The following is a 20,199-nucleotide window of genomic DNA, read 5'->3' as shown; positions in this document are numbered from 1 at the left end:
GGATAGAGAAGATTCAAGAAATGTTTAACAGAGACCTAGAAAAACTAAAGAACAAACAGAGATTAATAATATGAGAACTGAAATGAAAAATACAGAAGGATTCAATAGCAGAATTAAGTGAGGAGAAGAACGTGACTTAGAAGATAGAATGGTGGAAATCACTGCCACGGAAAAGAATAAAGAAAAAAGAATGAAAAACAATGAAGAGAGTCTAAGAGACCTCTGGGACCAACATTAAACACACCAACATTCGCATTATAGGGGTCCCAGAAGGAGAAGAGAGAAGCACCCTGAGAAAACACTTGAAGAGATAATAGCTGAAAACTTCCCTAACATGGGAAAGGAAACAGTCACCCAAGTCCAGGAACTGCAGAGTCCCAGGTAGGATAAACCCAAGGAGGAACACACCGAGACACATAGTAATCAAATAGACAAAAATTAAAGACAAAGTATTAAAAGCAACAAGAGAAAGTTGACAAATAACATACAAGGGAACTCCTGAAAGGTTATCAGCTGGTTTCTCAGCTGAAACTCTGCTGACCAGAAGGGAGTACCACAATATATTTAAAGTGATGAAAAGGAAGAAACTACAACCAAGAATACTCTACCCAGTGAGGCTCTCATTGGGATTTCATGGAGACATCAAAAGCTTTACAAACAAGCCAAAGTTAAGAGAATTCAGCACCACCAGACCAGCTTCAAAACAAATGCTAAGGGAAATTCTGTAGGTGAGAAAGAAAGCAGCAACTTAAAACAATCTTGTACATATACAGACGGCTATATCAAAACCCCATGGGAACAGCAAACCCAAAAACTACAATAGATGCACACAAAAAAAGAAAAAACAACCCAAACACAACACTAAAGATGGTCATCAAACAAGAAAAGAAGGGAAGAAAAAAGACCTCCAAAAACAAGCCCAAAACAATTAACAAAATGACAATAGGAACATGCATATTCATAATTACCTTAAATGTAAATGGATTAAATCCTCCAACCAAAAGACACAGACCTGCTGAATGGATACAAAAACAAGACCTGTATATATGCTGTCTACAAGAGACCAACTTCAGACCTAGGGACACATACACATTGAAAGTGAGGGGGATGGAAAAAGGTATTCCACACAAATGAAAATCAAAAGAAAGCTGGGGGGGCTTCCCTGGTGGCGCAGTGGTTGAGAATCTGCCTGCTAATGCAGGGGACACGGGTTCGAGCCCTGGTCTTGGAGGATCACACATGCCGCGGAGCAACTAGGCCCGTGAGCCACAACTACTGAGCCTGCGCGTCTGCAGCCTGTGCTCCGCAACAAGAGAGGCCACCATAGTGAGAGGCCCGTGCACCGCGATGAAGGTGGCCCCCGCTTGCCACAACTAGAGAAAGCCTTCACACAGAAACGAAGACCCAACAGCAAAAATAAATTAATTAATTAATAAACTCCTACCCCAACATCTTCTTAAAAAAAAAAAAAAAGAAAGAAAGAAAGCTGGAATGGCAATACTCATATCAGACAAAATAGACTTGAAAACAAAGACTGTTAAAAGAGACAAAGAAGGACACTACATAATGATCAAGGGATCAACCCAAGAAGAAGAAGATATAACAATTGTAAATGTATGTGCACCCAACATAGAAGCACCTCAATATATTGAATATAAGGCAAATGCTAACAGCCATAAGGGAGACATTGACAGTAACACAATAATAGTGTGGGACTTTAACACCCCACTTTCATCAATGGACAGATCATCCAGACAGAAAATCAATAAGGAAACACAGGCCTTAAATGACACATTAGATCAGATGGACTAAATTGATATTTATAGAGCATTCCATCCCAAAGCAGCAGAATAAACATTCTTCTCATGTGCAAACAGAATATACTCCAGGACTGACCACATGCTGGGCCACAAAGCAAGCCTCGGTAAATGTAAGAGAATTGAAATCATATCAAGCATCTTTTCTGACCACAACACTACAAGGTTAGAAATAAACTACAAGAAAAAAAAAAGCTTTAAAAAACACAAACACGTGGAGGCTGAACAATATGCTATACTAAAAAACCGATGGATCACTGAAGAAATCTAAGAGGAAATCAAAAAATACCTGGAGAAAATGAAAACAAAAGCACAATGATCCAAAATCTATGGAATGTAGCAAAAGCAGTTCTAAGAGAAAAGTTTATAGCAAATCAATCTTAACTCAGAAAACAAGAAAAATGTAAAATAAATGACCTAACCTTACACCTAAAGCAACTAGAGAAAGAAGAACAAGCAAAACCTAAAGTCAGTAGAAGGATATCATAAAGATCAGAGCAGAAATAAATGAAATAGAGATGAAGAAAACAATAGCAAAGATCAATGAAACTAAAAGCTGGTTCTTTGAAAATATAAACAGAATTGATAAACCTACAGCCAGACTCATTAAGAAAAAAAGGAGGAGGACACAAATCAATACAATTGGAAATGAAAAAGGAGAAGTTACAACTGACACCACAGAAATACAAAGGATCATAAGAGACTATTACAAGCAACTGTAAGCCAACAAAATGCACAACCTGGAAGAAATGGACAAATTCTTAGAAAGGTACAATCTCTCAAGACTGAACCAGGAAGAAATAGAAAATATGAACAGACCAATCACAAGTACTGAAATTGAAACTGTGATTTTAAAACTCCCAAAAAACAAAAGTCCAAGACCAAATGGCTTCAAAAGCAAATTCTATCAAACATTTAGAGAAGAGCTAACACCTATCCTTCTGAAACTGTTCCAAAAATTTGCAGAGGAAGGAAAACTCCCAAACTCATTCTATGAGGCTACCATCACCATGATACCAAAAACAAAGATACCACAAAAAAAGAAAATTACAGGCCAATATCACGGGTGAACACAGAGGCAAAAATCCTCAACAAAATACTAGCAATCCAAATCCAATAATACATTAAAAGGATCATACATCATGATCAAGTAGGATTTATCCCAGAGATGCAAGGATTTTTCAATATCACAAATTAATCAGTATGATACACCACATCAACAAACTGAATAAAAACCATATGATCATCTCAATAGAGGCAGAAAAAGCTTTTGACAAAATTCAACACCTATTTATGATAAAAGCTCTCCTGAAAGTGAACATAGAGGGAATCTACCTCAACATAATAAAGGCTATATACAACTAATCTACAGCTAACATCATACTCAATGGTGTAAAGCCGAAAGCATTTCCTCTAAGATCAGGAAAAAGACAAGGATGTCCACTCTTGCCACTTTTATTCAACATCGTTTTGGAAGTCCTAGTTACAGCAATCAGAGGGGGAAAAAAAAGAAATAAAAGGAATCCAATTGGAAAAGAAGTTGTTAAACCGTCACTGTTTGCAGATACTATACTATACATACAAAATCCTAAAGACACTACCAGAAAACTACTAGAGCTCATCCATGAATTTGGTAAAGTTGCAGGTTACAAAATTAATACACAGAAATCTGCTGCATTTCTATACACTAATAACAAAAGATCAGAAAGAGAAATTAAAGAAACAATCCCATTTACCATCGCATCAAAAAGAATGAAATACCTAGGAATAAACCTACCTAGGGAGACAAAAGACCTGTACTCCAAAAACTATAAGACACAGATGAAAGAAATCAAAGACAACACAAACAGATCAAAAGATACACCATGTTCTTGGATTGGAAGAATCAATATTGTCAAAATGACTATACTACCCAAGGTGGTCTACAGATTCAATGCAACCCCTATCAAATTACCAATGGCCATTTTCACAGGACTAGAACAAAAAAATCTTAAAATTTGTATGGAGACACAAAAGACCCCAAATAGCCAAATCAATCTTGAGAAAGAAAAATGGAGCTAGAGAAATCAGGCTCCCTGACTTCAGACTACACTACAAAGCTATAGTCACCAAAACAGTATGGGACTGTCACAAAAATAGGAATATAGATCAATGAAACAGTATAGAAAGCCGAGAAATAAACTGACGTACCTATGGTCAATTAACCTATGACAAAGGAAACAAGACTATAAAATGGAGGAAAGACAGTCTCTTCAATAAATGGTGCTGGGAAAACTGGACAGCTACATGTAAAAAAAAATGAAATTAGGAAATTCTTTAACACCATACACAACTCTTAGAGGAAAACATAGGCAGAATACTCTCTGACATAAATCACAGCAATATCTTTTTCAATAAATCACTGCAATATCTTCTTCAATAAATCACAGCAATATCTTTTTCAATCTGTCTCCCACAGTAATGGAAATAAAAACAAAAATAAACAAATGAGACCTAATTAAACTCAAAAGCTTTTGCACAGCAAAGGAAACCATAAACAAAACGAAAACACAACCCACAGAATGGAAGAAAGTATTTCCAAAAGATGCAACCAACAAGGGATTAGTCTCCAAAATTTACAAACAGCTCATGCGGCTTAATAACATAAAAACAAACAACCCAATCAAAAAATGGGCAGAAGACCTAATAGACATTTCTCCAAAGAACACATATAGATGACAAAGAGGCACATGAAAATTTGGTCAGCATCGGTAATTATTAGAGAAATGCAGATCAAAACCATTGATGCAATGAGATATCACCTCACATCAGTCAGAGTGGCTACCATCAAAAAATCTACAAACAATAAATGCTGGAGAAGGTGTGGAGAGAAGGGAACCCTTCTACACTGTTGGTGGAAATGTAAATTGGTACAGCTACTGTGGAGAACAGTATGGAGGTTCCTTAAAGAGCTAAAAGTAGAGCTATCGTATGATCCTGCAATCCCACTCCTGGGCATATATTCAGAGAAAAGGATGATCCGAAAGGATACATGCATCCCAATGTTCACTGCAGCACCTTTCACAAAAGCCAAGACATGGAAGCAACCTAAATTAGGTCCATCGACAAATGAATGGATAAAGTAGATGTGGTACGCATATACAATGGAATATTACTCAGCCATAAAAAGAATGAAACAATGCCATTTGCAGCAACATGGATGGACCTAGAGATTGTCATACTGAGTGAAGTCAGACAAAGACAAATATCATATGATATCACTTATATGCGGAATGTAAAAACAAATACACACACACACAAACACACACAAATGAAGTAATTTACAAAACAGAAACAGACTCACAGACTTAGAGAACAAACTTATGGTTACCAGAGGGGAAGGGTGGGGGGGAGGAATAGTTAGGCAGTTTGGGATTGACAGGTACACACTGCTATATTTAAAATAGATAACAAGGACCTACTATACAACACAGGGAACTCTGCTCAATATTACATAACAACCTAAATGGTGAAAGAATTTGAAAAACAGATACATGTATATGTATAACTGAATCACTTTGCTGTACACCTGAAACTAACACAACATTGTTAATCAACTATACTCCAGTATAAAACAGAAAGTTAATAAATACATACATACATAGAAAACCATAAAAGGCAGTATTACTGAATCACTTTGCTGTACAGCAGAAATTAACACAACATTGTAAATCAACTATACTTCAATAAAATAAATTTTAAAATAAATAAATAAATCCTCCATTTTATATATACACACAAAATAAAACACAAACAGCAGAAAAGAGTGGAAGACAAAAATATGAACAAAGAACAAGGGCAATGATAGAAAATAGCAATAAATATGATAGACATCAATCCAACTATATTAATAATCACTTTGAAAGCCAATGGTCTAAGTATAATAATTAAAAGACAGAGATTGCCAGAGTGGATCAAAAAAACAAGACCCAACTATATGTTATCTACAAGAAAGCCACTTTAAATATAAAAACACATGTAGATGAAAAGTAAATGAATGGAGAAAAATATACCATGCTAATACTAATCAAAAGAAAGTAGAAGTGCTATATTAATTTCAGACAGAACAGACTTCAAAGGAAGGAAAGTTATCAAGGATAAAGAAAGGCATAACATAATGATAAAGGGGTCAATTCTCCAAGAAGATGAAACAATGTATATACTCAGCTAACAAGACTGTAGAACTACATGAGACAAAAAATGATAGAACTGCAAAGAGAAATAGATGAATCCACTATAATAGTTGGAGACTTTAACACCCCTCCATCAGAAATGAACAAATCTCTCAGGCAGCAAATCAGTAAGAACATACTTCACCTCAAAAACATCAATAAAATGGATATAAATGCACATCTATAAATTACTTCAGTCAAAAACAGCAGACTACACATCCTTCTCAAGCTCACATGGAACAATACGCCATGTTCTGGGCCATAAAACACACCTTAACAAATTTTAAAAAACAGTAACCATACAATGCTCTTAGACCAGAATAAAGTTAAACTAGAAATGACACAAAGACAGTTGGAAAACCCCCAAATATGTGGAGATTAAACAACATACTTCTAAAAACATATAAATCAAAGAAGAACTATATTAACTTAAATGAAAATGAAAATACAACTTGTGAAAATTTGTGGAATGCAGTGAAAGCAGTGCATAGAAAATTTATAGCACTGAATGCATATATTAGAAAAGAAAGATCTAAAATCCATAGTCTAAATTTCTACCTTAGGAAACTACAAAAAGAAGAGCAAATTAAGTCCAAAGTAAGCAAAACAAACAAATAAATAAATAAATATCAATAAGCCAAGCAAACTAAGAAAAGGAAAGAGCAGGCACAAATTACTAATATCTAAAATGCAACCGGGACATCACTACAGATCCTATGGACATTAAAAGGAAAACAAAGGAATATTAGGAACAAACCACATGCCCACAAATTTGACAACCTAGATGGAATGGACCAATTCCTTAAAAGACACAATGTGCCAAAACTCACATAAGAAGAAAAAGACATGCTGAATAGGCACCAATTTATGTAAGAAATTGAATCAGTAACTTAACAACCTTTTAAAAAAAGAAAGCAGTAGGCCCAAGTGGCTTCACTGGTGAATTCTACCAGACATTTAAGGAAGAAATTATACCAATTCCCTCCAATCTCTTTCAGAGACAGAAGCAGAAGAAATACTTCTTCCTAATTCATTCTATGAAGCCAGCATTACCCTAATAAAACAACCAGACAAGGACACTTCAAGGGGGAAAAAACCAAAAAACCAAAAAAACACTACAGACCAATATCTCTTCTCATGAATATAGTTGCAAAAATCCTCAATAAAGTATTAACAAATCAAATCCAACAAAGTATAATTATATGCAGTGACCAAGTGGGATTTATCCCAGGTATGCAAGACTGGTTCATTATTCAAAAATCAATTAATGTAATCCATCACATCAAAGCCTAAAAAAGAAAAATCACACAATTATATCAATAGAGGCAAAAAGCATATTTGAAAAAATCCAACACCCATTCATGAGAAAACGATCAGTAAACCAGGAACAGAGGAAAACTTCCTCACCATATTTCATGGTGAGAAACTAGCTTTCCCACAAGGATCAGAAACTCATTAAGGATGCCCATCTCACCCTCTTTTTCAACATCACGCTGGATCCTAGCTAATGCTTTAAGACAAGTAAAGGAAATAAAAAGTATACAGCTGGAGAAGGAAGAAATAAAACTGTGTTTGCAGATTACATGATGATCTGCAGAAAATCTGAAAGACTCAACAAAAAAAACTCTTGGAACTAATAAGCAATTACACTAAGTTGCCAAATACAAGGTTAATATACAAGTCAACGCTCACCTATGTATCATTTATGAACAAGCGAAATTTGAAATTAAAACCACAATACCATTTATATTAGCATCCTATAAAAATGAAATGTTTACATATAAACTAACAAAATATATACAAGATCTATATGAGGAAAATTATAAATTCTTGATGAAAGAAATTAAAGAAGAATTAAATAAATGGAGAGATTCCATGTTTATCGACAGGAAGACTCAATATTTTCAGGATCCTCAGTTCCTCCTAAACTGATGTATAAATTCAGTGCAAGTCCAATCATAATGCCAGTAAGTTATTTTGTGGATATTGAAAGACTGATTCCAAAGTTTATATGGAGGGGCAAAAGACCCAGAAGAGCCAACACAATTATGAAGGAGAAGAACCAAGTAGGAAAACTGACACTTTCTGAATTTGAGACTTACTATAAAGCTACAGTAATCAACACAGTGTAGTACTGGTGAAATAGACAAATAGATCACTGTAACAGAACAGAGTCCAGAAACAGACCCATGTAAATACAGTCAACTGATCTTTGACAAGGCACAAAGGCAATACAACAGAGTAAAAGTAGCATTTTCAACAAATGGTGCTGGAATAACTGGACATCCATGTAGAAAAAATGAATCTAGACACAGACTTTAAACCCTTCACAGAAATTAAATCAAAATGGATCATAGACCTAAATGTAAAATGCAAAACTCCTAGAAAACAACATAGGAGAAAACTTATATGACCTCGGACACGGTGAGAAAATAACAAATGCTAGCGAGCATGTGGAGCCACAGAAACTCTGATTCATTGTTGGTAGGAATGTGAAATGAAACAGTCACTTTATAAGATGGTTTGGCAGTTTCTATGAAACTAAGCATACTCGTACCATACGGTCTAGCATTTGTGCTCCTTGATATTTACCCAACTGAGCTGAAAACTATGTCCACACAAAAACCTGCATCTGATGTTTATAGCAGATTTATTAATAATTGTCAAAACCTAGAAGGAACCAAGATGTCCTTCAGTAGATGTAGGGATAAATTCTATTAAGTAGATGAATGGATAAACTGTGGTACATCCAGACAATGGAATATTATTCATTGCTAAAAAGAAATGAGCTATGAAGCCATAACAAAACACGGAAGAACCTTAATGCATATTACTAATCGAGACAGCCAACCTGAACAGGCTACAAAACGTATGATTCCAACTGTAAGACAATGTGGAAAATGGTAAAGTATGGAGACAGTAAAAAGATCAGTGGTTGCACTGTGGGTGGTAGACTTGAATAGATGGAGTACAGAGGAATTTTAGGGTGGTGACACTACTCTGTATATTATAATGATGGATACATGTCATTATACACTATCCAAACACACAGAATGTACAATACCAGAAGTGAACCCTAATGTAAACTGTGGACTTAGGGTGCTTAAGACATCAGTGTAGGTTCATCCATTGTAAAAACTGTACCACTCTGGTGGGGGATGTTGATAATGGCAGAGGAAATGCATGTGATGGGGGCAGGGGGTATATGGGAAATCTCTGTATCTTCCTTGCAATTTTGCTACGAACCTAAAACAGCTCTAAAAGATATAATCTTTTAAACAAAAGTTGACAGAATGTTAAAAAAAAATAAACACTTGAATTTGAACACAAAATCCAAAGATAGACCTTGCTCATGGATTGGAAGATTAATATTGTTAAAGTGACCATAATCCCCTAGGCAATCTACAAATTCAATGCAATCCCTACCAAAATACCAGTGGCATTTTTCACAAAACAAGAAAAAATAAATCTAAAATTTGTATGGAAACACAAAAGACCCCAAATAGCTTAAAGTCTTGAGAAAGAAAAACAAAGCTGGAGGTATTACTATCCTTGATTTCAAACTATACCATAAAGCTACAGATGTCAAAACAGTATGGTATTGGCACAAAAACAGACATATAGAACAATGGAACAGAGTAAAGACCCCAGAAACTTACATGGTCAACTAATCTATGACCAAAGGGGCAAAAATAAACAACAGGGAAAAGATATCCTCTTCAATAAATGGTATTGGGAAATCTGGACAGCTACATGCAAAAGAAGCAACCTGGACTACCTTCTCACACCATATGCAAAAATAAACTCAAAATGAATTAAAGACTTAAATGGAAGTCCTGAAACCATAAAACTCCTAAAAGAAAATATTGGCAGTATACTCTGAGATCACTCTTAGCAATATTTTTTTGAATATATCTCCTTAGGCAAGGGAAACAAAAGCAAAAATAAACAAATGGACTATATCAAACTAAACAGCTACTGCACAGCAAACAGAACTATCAACAAAACAAGATGGCAGCCTACTGAATGGAAGAAGATATTTGCAAATGATATATATGACAAGGGATTAATATCCAAAATACACAAAAAATTCATACAACTCAAATCAAAAAAAACCAAACAACTCAATTAAAAAATGGCCAGGGCTTCCCAGGTGGCGCAGTCGTTGAGAGTCCGCCTGCCGATGCAGGGGACACGGGTTCATGCCCCGGTCTGGGAAGATCCCACATGCCGCGGAGCGGCTGGGCCCGTGAGCCATGGCCACTGAGCCTGCGCGTCCGGAGCCTGTGCTCCGCAACGGGAGAGGCCACAACAGTGAGAGGCCTGCATACCGCAAAAAAAAAAAAAAAAAAAAAAAATGGCCAGAGGATCTGAATAGACATTTTTGTAAAAAAGACATACAGATGGCTAACAGACACACAAAAAGATGCTCAACATGACTATCATCAGAGAAATGCAAATAAAAATCTCAATGAGATATCACCTCACACTTGTTAGTATGGTTATTATCAAAAAGAGAGCAAGTAAGTGCTGGTAAGGATGTGAAGGAAAGGGAACACTCATGCACTGTTGGTGGGAATGTAAATTGGTGCAGCCACTATGGAAAACGGTATGGAGGTTCCTTACAAAATTAAAAATAGCACTACCACATGATCCATCAATTAACTTATGGGTATTTTTCCAAAGAAAACAAAAACACTAATTCAAAAAGATACATGCACCCCTATACGCAGCACATCATTACTTACAATAGTCAAGATACGGAAGTAACCTAAGTGTCTACCAAGAGATGAATGGATAAAGATATATATATATAGACACACACACACATATATACACACACACCCCATATGGTTAATAGACCATGATATATATATATATATATCATGGTCTATTAACCATAAAAAAGAATGAAATCTTGCCATTTGCAACAACATGGATGGACCTAGAGGGTATTACAGTAAATGAAATAAATCAGACAAAGAGAGACAGATACTGTATGATTTCACTTACATGTGGAGTCTAAAAACAAAACAAATGGATAAACATAACAAAACAGAAGTATTCTCATAGATACAGAGAACAAACAGGTGATTGCCAGAGGGGAGGGGGATGGGAGGGAAGAGTGAAATAGGTGAAAAAGACTAAGATAAACAAAAAAAAATGAGTCATGGGGATGAAATGTACAACATGGGGGAATATAGTCAATACTAGTGTAAAAACTTTGTATCATGACAGATGGTAACTAGACTTATCTTGGTGATCATTTTGTAATGTTAGAAATATCAAATCACTAAGCTGTGAAGCTGAAACTAACATAGTCAATTATACTTGTACTTCAACTTTTGAAAAGGTAATTTAATATATCCACTTGTACATTTCATTCTGAGGAAAATGAATAGCAAATAGCTTAATAGTCAGAAAAGACAACTTAACTTTTGTTATGTGTTCACAGAAGAATATTTAAAAAAAATTACCAGCAGAGTCAAAAAATCTGCTATACAACATTAACTATAAAACCTAGGGCTTCCCTGGTGGCGCAGTGGTTGAGAGTCCGCCTGCCGATGCAGGGGACACGGGTTCGTGCCCTGGTCCGGGAAGATCCCACATGCCGCGGAGCGGCTAGGCCCGTGAGCCATGGCCGTTTAGCCTGCGCGTCCGGAGCCTGTGCTCCGCAACGGGAGAGGCCACAACAGTGAGAGGCCCGCGTACCGCAAAAAAAAAACCCTATAATTAATGCTGTATTCTGCATATAAGAGTTTTAAGAGTGTAGATCCCATGTTATCTTACCATAATAAAAAATTCCGAAGGAAGGAAAGAAGGAAGGAAGGCAGGCAAATCACTGGGGAAAACATGTGCTTTTAAGAAAAAGGGTGCTAGAACAACTACTTATCCATTTTATTATCTGTTAATTTTGTTTTTCACAAGCATATATACAAAACTAAAATCCATCTAATTTATACTTTCAAAAAACTTTTCCAAAATTGGTAAGTCAAATAATTATGTTATATCACTGACAATTTTCTAAGAAACTGTATGAATTACGCCATTAAGTGTACATATCTGATAGCTATATCAATTTTTATGGAATTAATAGTAACAGCTGCCAATTATTGAGCAATATCACACACCCTAATAAGCACTTTTATAGGCATTATCTCATGTAAGCCATAGCAAAATCCTGTAAGATAGGTATCATTATACCCCATTATTGTTCGTAATAGCAGACCAAATGCCCCATGCACAAGAGAATGGATAAACTATAATATATTCATACACTGGAATACTTACAGCAATAAAAAGGAATAAATTAAAACTATGTATATCTATCTAGAAGAACCTCAGAAGCCAAAGACTGTGTTAAAATTGCAATTCTCAGAAGAATATATAACATCTTAATATATAACATCTTTATTCCATCTGTTATATAGTTCAAAACCATACTGAGCAGCAAAAAAACCAATACATGTCAGGATAGGAAGTAAGAGTGATATAACTGGGGAAGAGAACACACAGTAATTCAGTGATATTTGGTAACATTCTACTTCTCAAGCTGGATGGCCAATAAACAGGAATTCTTTCTACTTTTTCTTTATACACGCTTCATATATATTCTTTTCTATGCATGAAATAGTTCACTATAGATGGAAAATGAGTACTATTAAAAAGAAAGTCATTTATACATAAGCTATTATAGCTGTGTGTTCTTAAGCAGAGAATATATATCTGAAAATAGCTGGACTGCATCTGCAGCTCAAGATACCACCCTCAAGAATAAATAAAAGTGATAAGAATATATTGATAAAACAAGCAAATCCATTCTTATTTTTCTAAGACAAAAATTTTTAATAGGTTAATTTAGAATTAATCAAAACCTATAGAACCTAATCCTTAAATCTTAACTTTTGAAGACTTAAGACTCCTAACACTTCAGCCAAAGACTATCAGTGACTCAGCTGGAGTCATCAATGCCCCGGTAAAGAGATCCAAATTTCACACCCTTTCTGTCACATTTTCTCTCTTAATTTCTAGATTTCTTTTATACCTTGGGCAAGTCAGTTGTTCTCCCATGACCAAACAACTTTGCTTTGATCTCTTCTACTTTTCTCCTGTCATCTTCATTTATTTCTGAAATGGAGTAGCCACACTCATGAGCCATATTAAACTTCAGATTCCAGGCTGGAGAGAAAAGCATAAAAACATTTAAGATCATACAATGCAAAAGTATCAGTGACTATAAGAGCACAGAAGATCATCAATATATGCAATTTAATGCCCTACCACAGTGCTTACTAAACAGTGTGTACTCTCAATTTTATGACAAACTATTAGAAGTTCTTGAGAGATATAATTTCACTGAAAAGTCAGATTTTTTAAAAAAACATTCTACAGACATTTCTCCAAAGAGACCACTTTAAATATGGTATTCAGCCATTTTATCTTTATCTTCCTTCCAACCAAAAGAGTCCCTTTGTCTCCCCAATTAGCTCCTGCTACAGTCACTGCCACTTCCATGATAGTTAATATTTTAAAAGAATAAATAAAACTTGAAGTTTTTGGAGAATCAAAATATGCATAAGTGATAGAAGGAATGGTGCAGGAAGTTAATCTCAAGAGAAGATTTCCAAGTAGGCCTGAACTGCTTATAAATTGCCTTCCAAATTTATTTGCCATGTTGTCTTAAAGACTTTTTTCTTTTTTTTTAATGGAATTCTACAATTAGAGATGAATGAAATTTAACTCTAACCCAAGTTCTAGTGTGAAATATCTTGATTTGGTTTTTTCTGACGTCTATCTAAGATCTGCTTTAAGAATTTTATTAGAAAAGTGGATAGAAAGTATATGTAGTTTGACGGTACAGAGTGACTTAGAGAAGCACAAATTGAAGATTTTTACTGCCTCCAAAATAAGGACAGTGCAATGAAAAGATCAGGAAAACATCCAAGCTTTAGGAGTTTGGAAACCCAAGTTTTATCTCCCCTTTTCTTCAGACATCAGAACTTACTTTTCCTTAAGACCTTAAACTAGTACTATTAATACTGTGACTTCATTATTGGTTAAATGAGTTTATTCTGGGTTGCTGGTAGAAAATGTAATCATCTAACAGTTCTGCAAGAAAATTAATTTAGAGCTCCAACACTTAACTTTAAGCAAATTATTAAACTATAATGTTTATGAGTTTGCCCTGCCTTTATAACAAATTATCTTTTCCTACCTCGTGCCCGTACCCGAGATTCCTCCTCCTCTGCATTTCTGAGTATTTGTTTAGCATGGTTCAATGAGGATTCACATTTCAGAAGGTTTTTCACATGTGCAGCCAGTGAATCTACACTGCTACCACTGCCATCGTCACTCTCTAACACACTCTCTTCCTCTTTGCTATCTGTCATGCTTGTCTTGGGTGAAGAATATGGAAAGAAGTTTAGAAGCACATCAGAAACTGACTCCAAGGAATTACTGTCCCATGAGCAGGAACTTGCATCACTACTTGAATCACTTTTAATGACAGTCATCATAGGAATAACAATCTTATTCTCAATGGTTCTACTATACCCTCCAGGGTCAGATCTCATTACAGATCTGGCTGCTTTATATTGCCTAAGGGTCTCGTCTAATGCCACTCTGGCTTTGCTTTCTGCTTCCTGTAAAGGACTTCTAACTGTAGTTGAACTAATAAACTCCCAATTTTCAATGCCTCTCTGGCATTTCAGATTCGTCTGTGTGCTAATATCCTTCTGTATGCACTTGCTGCTTGGGCTTTCTTCTGTGAATGGCTGTCTCTGAGACAAATCACCATTAGATGCATCAGTTGTGGGGGGTTCTTTGAAGCAAACCACCTTCTTAGATTGTATAAATGAAATATCACTAACATCTCTGAAAGGGACAAGGGGAACAGGAAAATTGCATCGTCTCAGTGCTACATTTTCTGCTTCCATTAAAAGTGACTGAATCTCTTTAAGAGTTTTGGAACTGTTTTCTGTATCCTGGATTTCCTTAGAGCCAACATCTTCAAAACCTGAAGATTCTGGCTTATTTATTACAATTCTACCATCAGCCTGAGAATTTAAAGGCATGTTGTTTGAGATAACACTGGCGTTAGAAGAATCCAAATTATCTATCAGCGTTTGGACATGGTCTGAAACAAGTTTGTGCTTCTCACTATGTGAATAAGTACTAGGGGGAACTGTTGATAACCCAGTAATCTGACCAGCTTGCCCAAGACTACTTGAGAACTTCAGGTTATTTTCAGTTAGATGTCTTTCTGGCAAATCCTGTTGGTAGAAAAGAACTGGTTTCTCTCTATGTGAAAAGGAACTAGGAGGAACTGCTGGTAACACAGTTTTTTGGTCAGCTGGTCCAGGAACTGTTGAAACCTTCAGTGAATCTTCAGTGGGATGTTTGTCTGGCAATTCCTTTGGGTAGAAAATATTAGATTTCTCTCTGTGTGAAGAGGAACTAGAAAGAGGTATTTGTATCCAAGAATTCACATCAGTTGGTTCAGAAACAGGTGAAATCTTCAGAATATCTCCACTTTGATGTCTATCTGGCAACTGCTGTTGAAAGAAAATACTGGGCTTTACTCTCTGAGAATAAGAATTAGGAAAACCTGTCAGTAATGGAGTCTTCTGGTCGTCTGGTCCAATCACAGTTGAAGTCTTAGGCTTTTCTCTATGTGAGTAGGAACTAAGGGGAGCTGACAGTAACTCAGCCTTCTGGTCATCTGGTAAAATCTTGAGTTTCTCTTTATGTGAGTAAGAACTAGAAGGCCCTGTTGGTATCTCAGCGTTCTGGTCAGCTGCTCCAGGAAGAGCAAAAACTTTTAAAGTTTCTTCAGTAGTATCTGGCAACTCCTTCTGGTAAGAAAAGACTGGGCTCTCTCTATATGAGTAGGAACTAGAGGGGACTGTTTGTATGCCAATCTTCTGGTCAGCTGGTCCAGGAACAGCTGAAACTTTCAAAGTTTCTTCAGTAATATCTGGCAACTCCTTCTGGTAAGAAAAGATGGGGCTCTCTCTATGTGAATAGGAAGTAGGGGGCACAATTCGCATCTCAGTGGTCTGGTCTGCTTGTCCAGGAAGCTCTAAACGTTTTAAAGCATCTTCATTAGGATCTGGCAACTCTTGCTGGTAAGAAATGATGGGCTTCTCTCCATATGAGGAAGAAGTAGAGATTATTGCTGGTATCCCAATCTTCTGGTCAGCTGGTCCAGGAACAGCTGAAACTTTCAAAGTTTCTTCAGTAATATCTGGCAACTCCTTCTGGTAAGAAAAGATGGGACTCTCTCTATGTGAATAGGAAGTAGGGGGCACAATTCGCATCCCAGTGGTCTGGTCTGCTTGTCCAGGAAGCTCTAAACGTTTTAAAGCATCTTCATTAGGATCTGGCAACTCTTGCTGGTAAGAAATGATGGGCTTCTCTCCATATGAGGAAGAAGTAGAGATTATTGCTGGTATCCCAATCTTCTGGTCAGCTGGTCCAGGAACCTCTAAAACTTTTAAAGCCAGTTGAGTAAGATCTGGCAACTCTTGCTGGTAAGAAATGATGGGCTTCTCTCTATATGAATAGGAACTAGATGGTACTGCAGGTATCCCAGTCTTCTGGTCAGTTGGTCTGGGAGCAGTTGAAACATTCAGAGCCTCTTCAGTAAGATATCTATCTGGTAAGGCCTGCTGGTAGAAAATAGTGGGCTTCTCTTTATGTAAGTAGGAAGCAGAGGTTACTATAGGTATCCCAGTCTTCTGGTCACCTGTTCCAGTAACACCTGAAACTTTCTGAGCCTCTCCAGTTAGATGACTATCTGGCAACTCCTGTTGGTAGAAAACACTGGATTTCTCTCTATGTGAGTAGGAACCAGAAGGTTCTGATGTCCCAGTCTTCTGATCAGCTAGTCCAGAAATAGCTGAATCTTTCAGAGCCTCTTCAGATAGATGACTGCCGGGCAAGGCTTGTGGGTAGAAAATACTAGGCTTCTCTCTATGTGAGTAGGAACTAGCAGGTACTGAGAGTATCCCAGTCTTCTGGTCACTTGGTCTAGACGCAGGTGAAACTTTCAGAGCCTCTTCACTTAGATTACCATCTGGTAACACCTGCTGGTAGAAAAAATCACCTGGCTTCTCTCCAAATGAGTAGGACCTAGACGACCCTGTTGGTATCTCAGTGTTCTGGTCAGCTGTTCTAGGAAAAGCTGAAACTTTTACAGCCTCTTCAGTTAGAAGACTGTCTGGCAGCTCCTGCCAGTAAAAAATAATGGGCTTCTCCCTCTGCAAGTAGGAACTAGAGGGTACTGTCTGTATCCCAGTGTTCTGGTCAACTAGTCCAGGAATAGCTGAAATTTTCTGAGTCTGATCACTTAGATGACTGTCTGGCAACTCCTGCTGATAGATTACACTGGTCTTCCCTCTATGTGAGTAGAAAGCAGGGGGTGCTATTGGTGTCCCACTCTTCTGGAGAGCTAGTCCTGGAAGAGCTGGAACCTTCTGAGCCTTTTTAGTTAGATGACTATCTGGCAAATCCTGTTGGTAGAAAATACTGGGCTTCTCTCTATGTGAGTAAGAAGTAGAAGTTACTATAGGAATCCCAGTTTTCTGCTCAGGGGTTCCAGGAGCAGGTGAAACTTTCTGAGCTTGTTCAGTTAGATGACTGTCTGGCAACTCTTGCTGGTACAAAATACTGGGCTTTTCTCTATGTGAGTAAGAAGTAGAGGGTACTGTCGATATCCCAGTCTTCTGCTCAGCCAATCCAGGAGCAGCTGAAACTTGCTCAGCCTGTTCAGTTAGACAACTGTCTGGCAACTCTTGTTGGTAGAAAATAAGAGGTTCCTCTCTATGTGAATAGGAAGTAGAGGGTATGGTAGGAATCCCAGTCTTCCGCTCAGCCAATCCAAGAGCAGCTGAAACTTGTTGAACCTCTTGAATTACATGACTGTCTGGCAACTCTTGCTGGTAGAAAATACTGGGCTTCTCTCTATGTGAGTAAGATATAGAGGGTACAGTAGGAAGCCAAGTCTTCTGCTCAGCCAATCCAGGAGCAACTGAAACTTTCTGAGCCTGTTCAGTTAGATGACTGTCTGGCAATTCTTGCTGACACAAAATACTGAGCTGCTCTCTATGTGAGTAAGAAGTAGAAGTTACTACGGGAATCTCAGTCTTCTGTACAGGGGGTCCAGAAGCAGCTGAAACTTTCAGCGCCTGTTCAGTTAGATGACTTTCTGGCAATGTTTGTTGATAGAAAATACGAGGCTTCTCTCCATGTGAGTAAGAGGTAGAGGATGCAGTAGGCAACCCAGTCTTTTCATCAACTGGTCTAGGAGAAGGTGAAACTTTCAGAGCCTCTTCTGGTAGATGACTGCCTGGCAAGGCCTGTTGGTAGAAAATACCAGGCTCCTCTCCAACTGAGTAGGAACTAGCCGGTACTGTTGGTTTTCCAGTCTTTAGATCAGCTAGTCCAAGAAGAACTGAAACATTCAGACCCTCTTCAGTTTGATGACCGTCTGGCAATGCCTGTGGGTAGAAAATACTGTGCTTCTCTCCAAGTGAGTAGAAACTTGGAGGGACTGTAGATATACTTGTCTTCTGGTCACCAAGTCCAGGAACAGCTGCAACTTTTAGAGCCTCTTCAGTTAGATAACCATCTGGCAAGCCCTGTAGGTAGAAAATATTTGGCTTCCCTCTTTGTGAGTAGGAACTAGAGGGCACTGTTGCTATCTCAGTCTTCTGGTCAGCTAGCCCAGGAACAGCTGAAACTTTTAGAGCCTCTTCAGTTAGACGACTGTCTGCTAATGTCTGTTGGTTGAGAGTATCAGTATGTTGACCAATATTCTTCACTTGAGGAGACCTTCCAGCCAACTGAGAAAAGTCCTCAGGGGACAAGGATAAATGAGATACAGTGTCTGAATCTTCAGGAGTGGTAGTGATGCCTGGTTTCAAGGTGGATTGAGGAATTTCAGCTATGTCTCCTTTGGACGTATCCCCTAAAGAAAAAGAGATTTGTTAATACAGTTGATATTATATACATATTTTGAATTAAAAAGATTCCTTTTATGCTCTAAAAGAAATAAAGTGAGCTTTCCTTCCTTTGGCCTTTATGCTTCCAGAAAGGATTCCTAAAGAAATACTCATCAGAAGAAATAAAGATTTATACATAAAGATATTAATTACAAAGTGATTTATAAGAACAGACTAATGTGGAAATAATTATTCAACAAGAGGGTAATGTTTTTAAATAGCAGTATATATATTTTATGGAATATTATGTGGATCTTAAAATTTAGATTTTAAAGAATTTTCAGTGTGATGGAAAAATCCTATCTAGTATGGGATTTGATTTCCCCCTAAGCTAATAAGTTAGCCTGTTATGGTGTCACGTATGTTTTCAGAAGACGTAAGACTCCTCAATCAGAGACAAAATACTTTACTCCAAGGCATAGCAAAGGATCATCAGCTTATTTTCATGAAATCCCCTTTCCCCTAAGTCATATGAGGGCAAAGCAATATAGCCCAGATGGATGCTATGCATGCAGTGGATTTAACTGACTCTCCTAATAAATACACCCTGAATAAAATATGTATTTTTAATTAAATGAAACTGTAAAGACTCTAAAGCTTACACTAAGGAGTTTGAAATTAATTCTACATGGCATGGGGAGCTGTTGACAGATTTGATCAGAACTGTACTGCAGAAATACATATTCTCTTGAATCTGGGTGGAAGGGAATGCAAAAGCGTCGTAAGCAGTACTATCTAAAAGAACTTTCTGCAACACTGGAAACGTTCTATATTTGTACTATCTAATACTAAATGAAAGTAGCTCTAAATAGCAGTGAAAAGTAAATGACTGCAATGAAAATTACGAGATTTGACATTCATTTGCTGATTCAAAAAAATGAATGTTTACTATGTGCTAGTCACTGTTCTACATATAGAAAATAGAGCAATAAGCAAACAGACAAAACTTACATTCTAATTCTCCCTCACAGAGCTTACATTCTAATAGGAGGAAGCAGACAATAAACAAATTACTAAAACATACGCTATGTCAGATAGTGATAAGATGATTAATATATACAGCAAGTATTGTCTCTACTTTACATTAAGTTTCAAAGATAATGATATAACAGTGCTTCTCTTTGTAGAGATCTTGTTAACTTGCAGATTCTGACTGAGTGAGTAGGT

General features: G+C 37.0%; 1 protein-coding gene across 1 annotated transcript in view; it reads right to left on the bottom strand.

Annotated features, from left to right (window-relative positions):
- ALMS1 (ALMS1 centrosome and basal body associated protein) overlaps positions 1 to 20,199 on the bottom strand; it is a 231,200-nt gene that overhangs the window by 144,139 nt on the left and 66,862 nt on the right. Inside the window, exons 7-8 of the mRNA XM_082672085.1 lie at positions 14,244 to 18,998; positions 13,074 to 13,207 (exon numbers count right to left, since the gene is read on the bottom strand). Of these exons, the coding sequence (XP_082528211.1) occupies positions 13,074 to 13,207; positions 14,244 to 18,998 (4,889 nt within the window). The remainder of the gene's footprint in view (positions 1 to 13,073; positions 13,208 to 14,243; positions 18,999 to 20,199) is intronic.

This window comes from Grampus griseus (assembly GCF_964374135.1).
Source record: "Grampus griseus genome assembly, chromosome: 15".
NCBI classification, from domain to species: domain Eukaryota; kingdom Metazoa; phylum Chordata; class Mammalia; order Artiodactyla; family Delphinidae; genus Grampus; species Grampus griseus.
The sequence above is the reverse complement of the archived record's forward strand: the minus strand, read 5'-3'. Positions and strand labels throughout refer to the sequence as shown.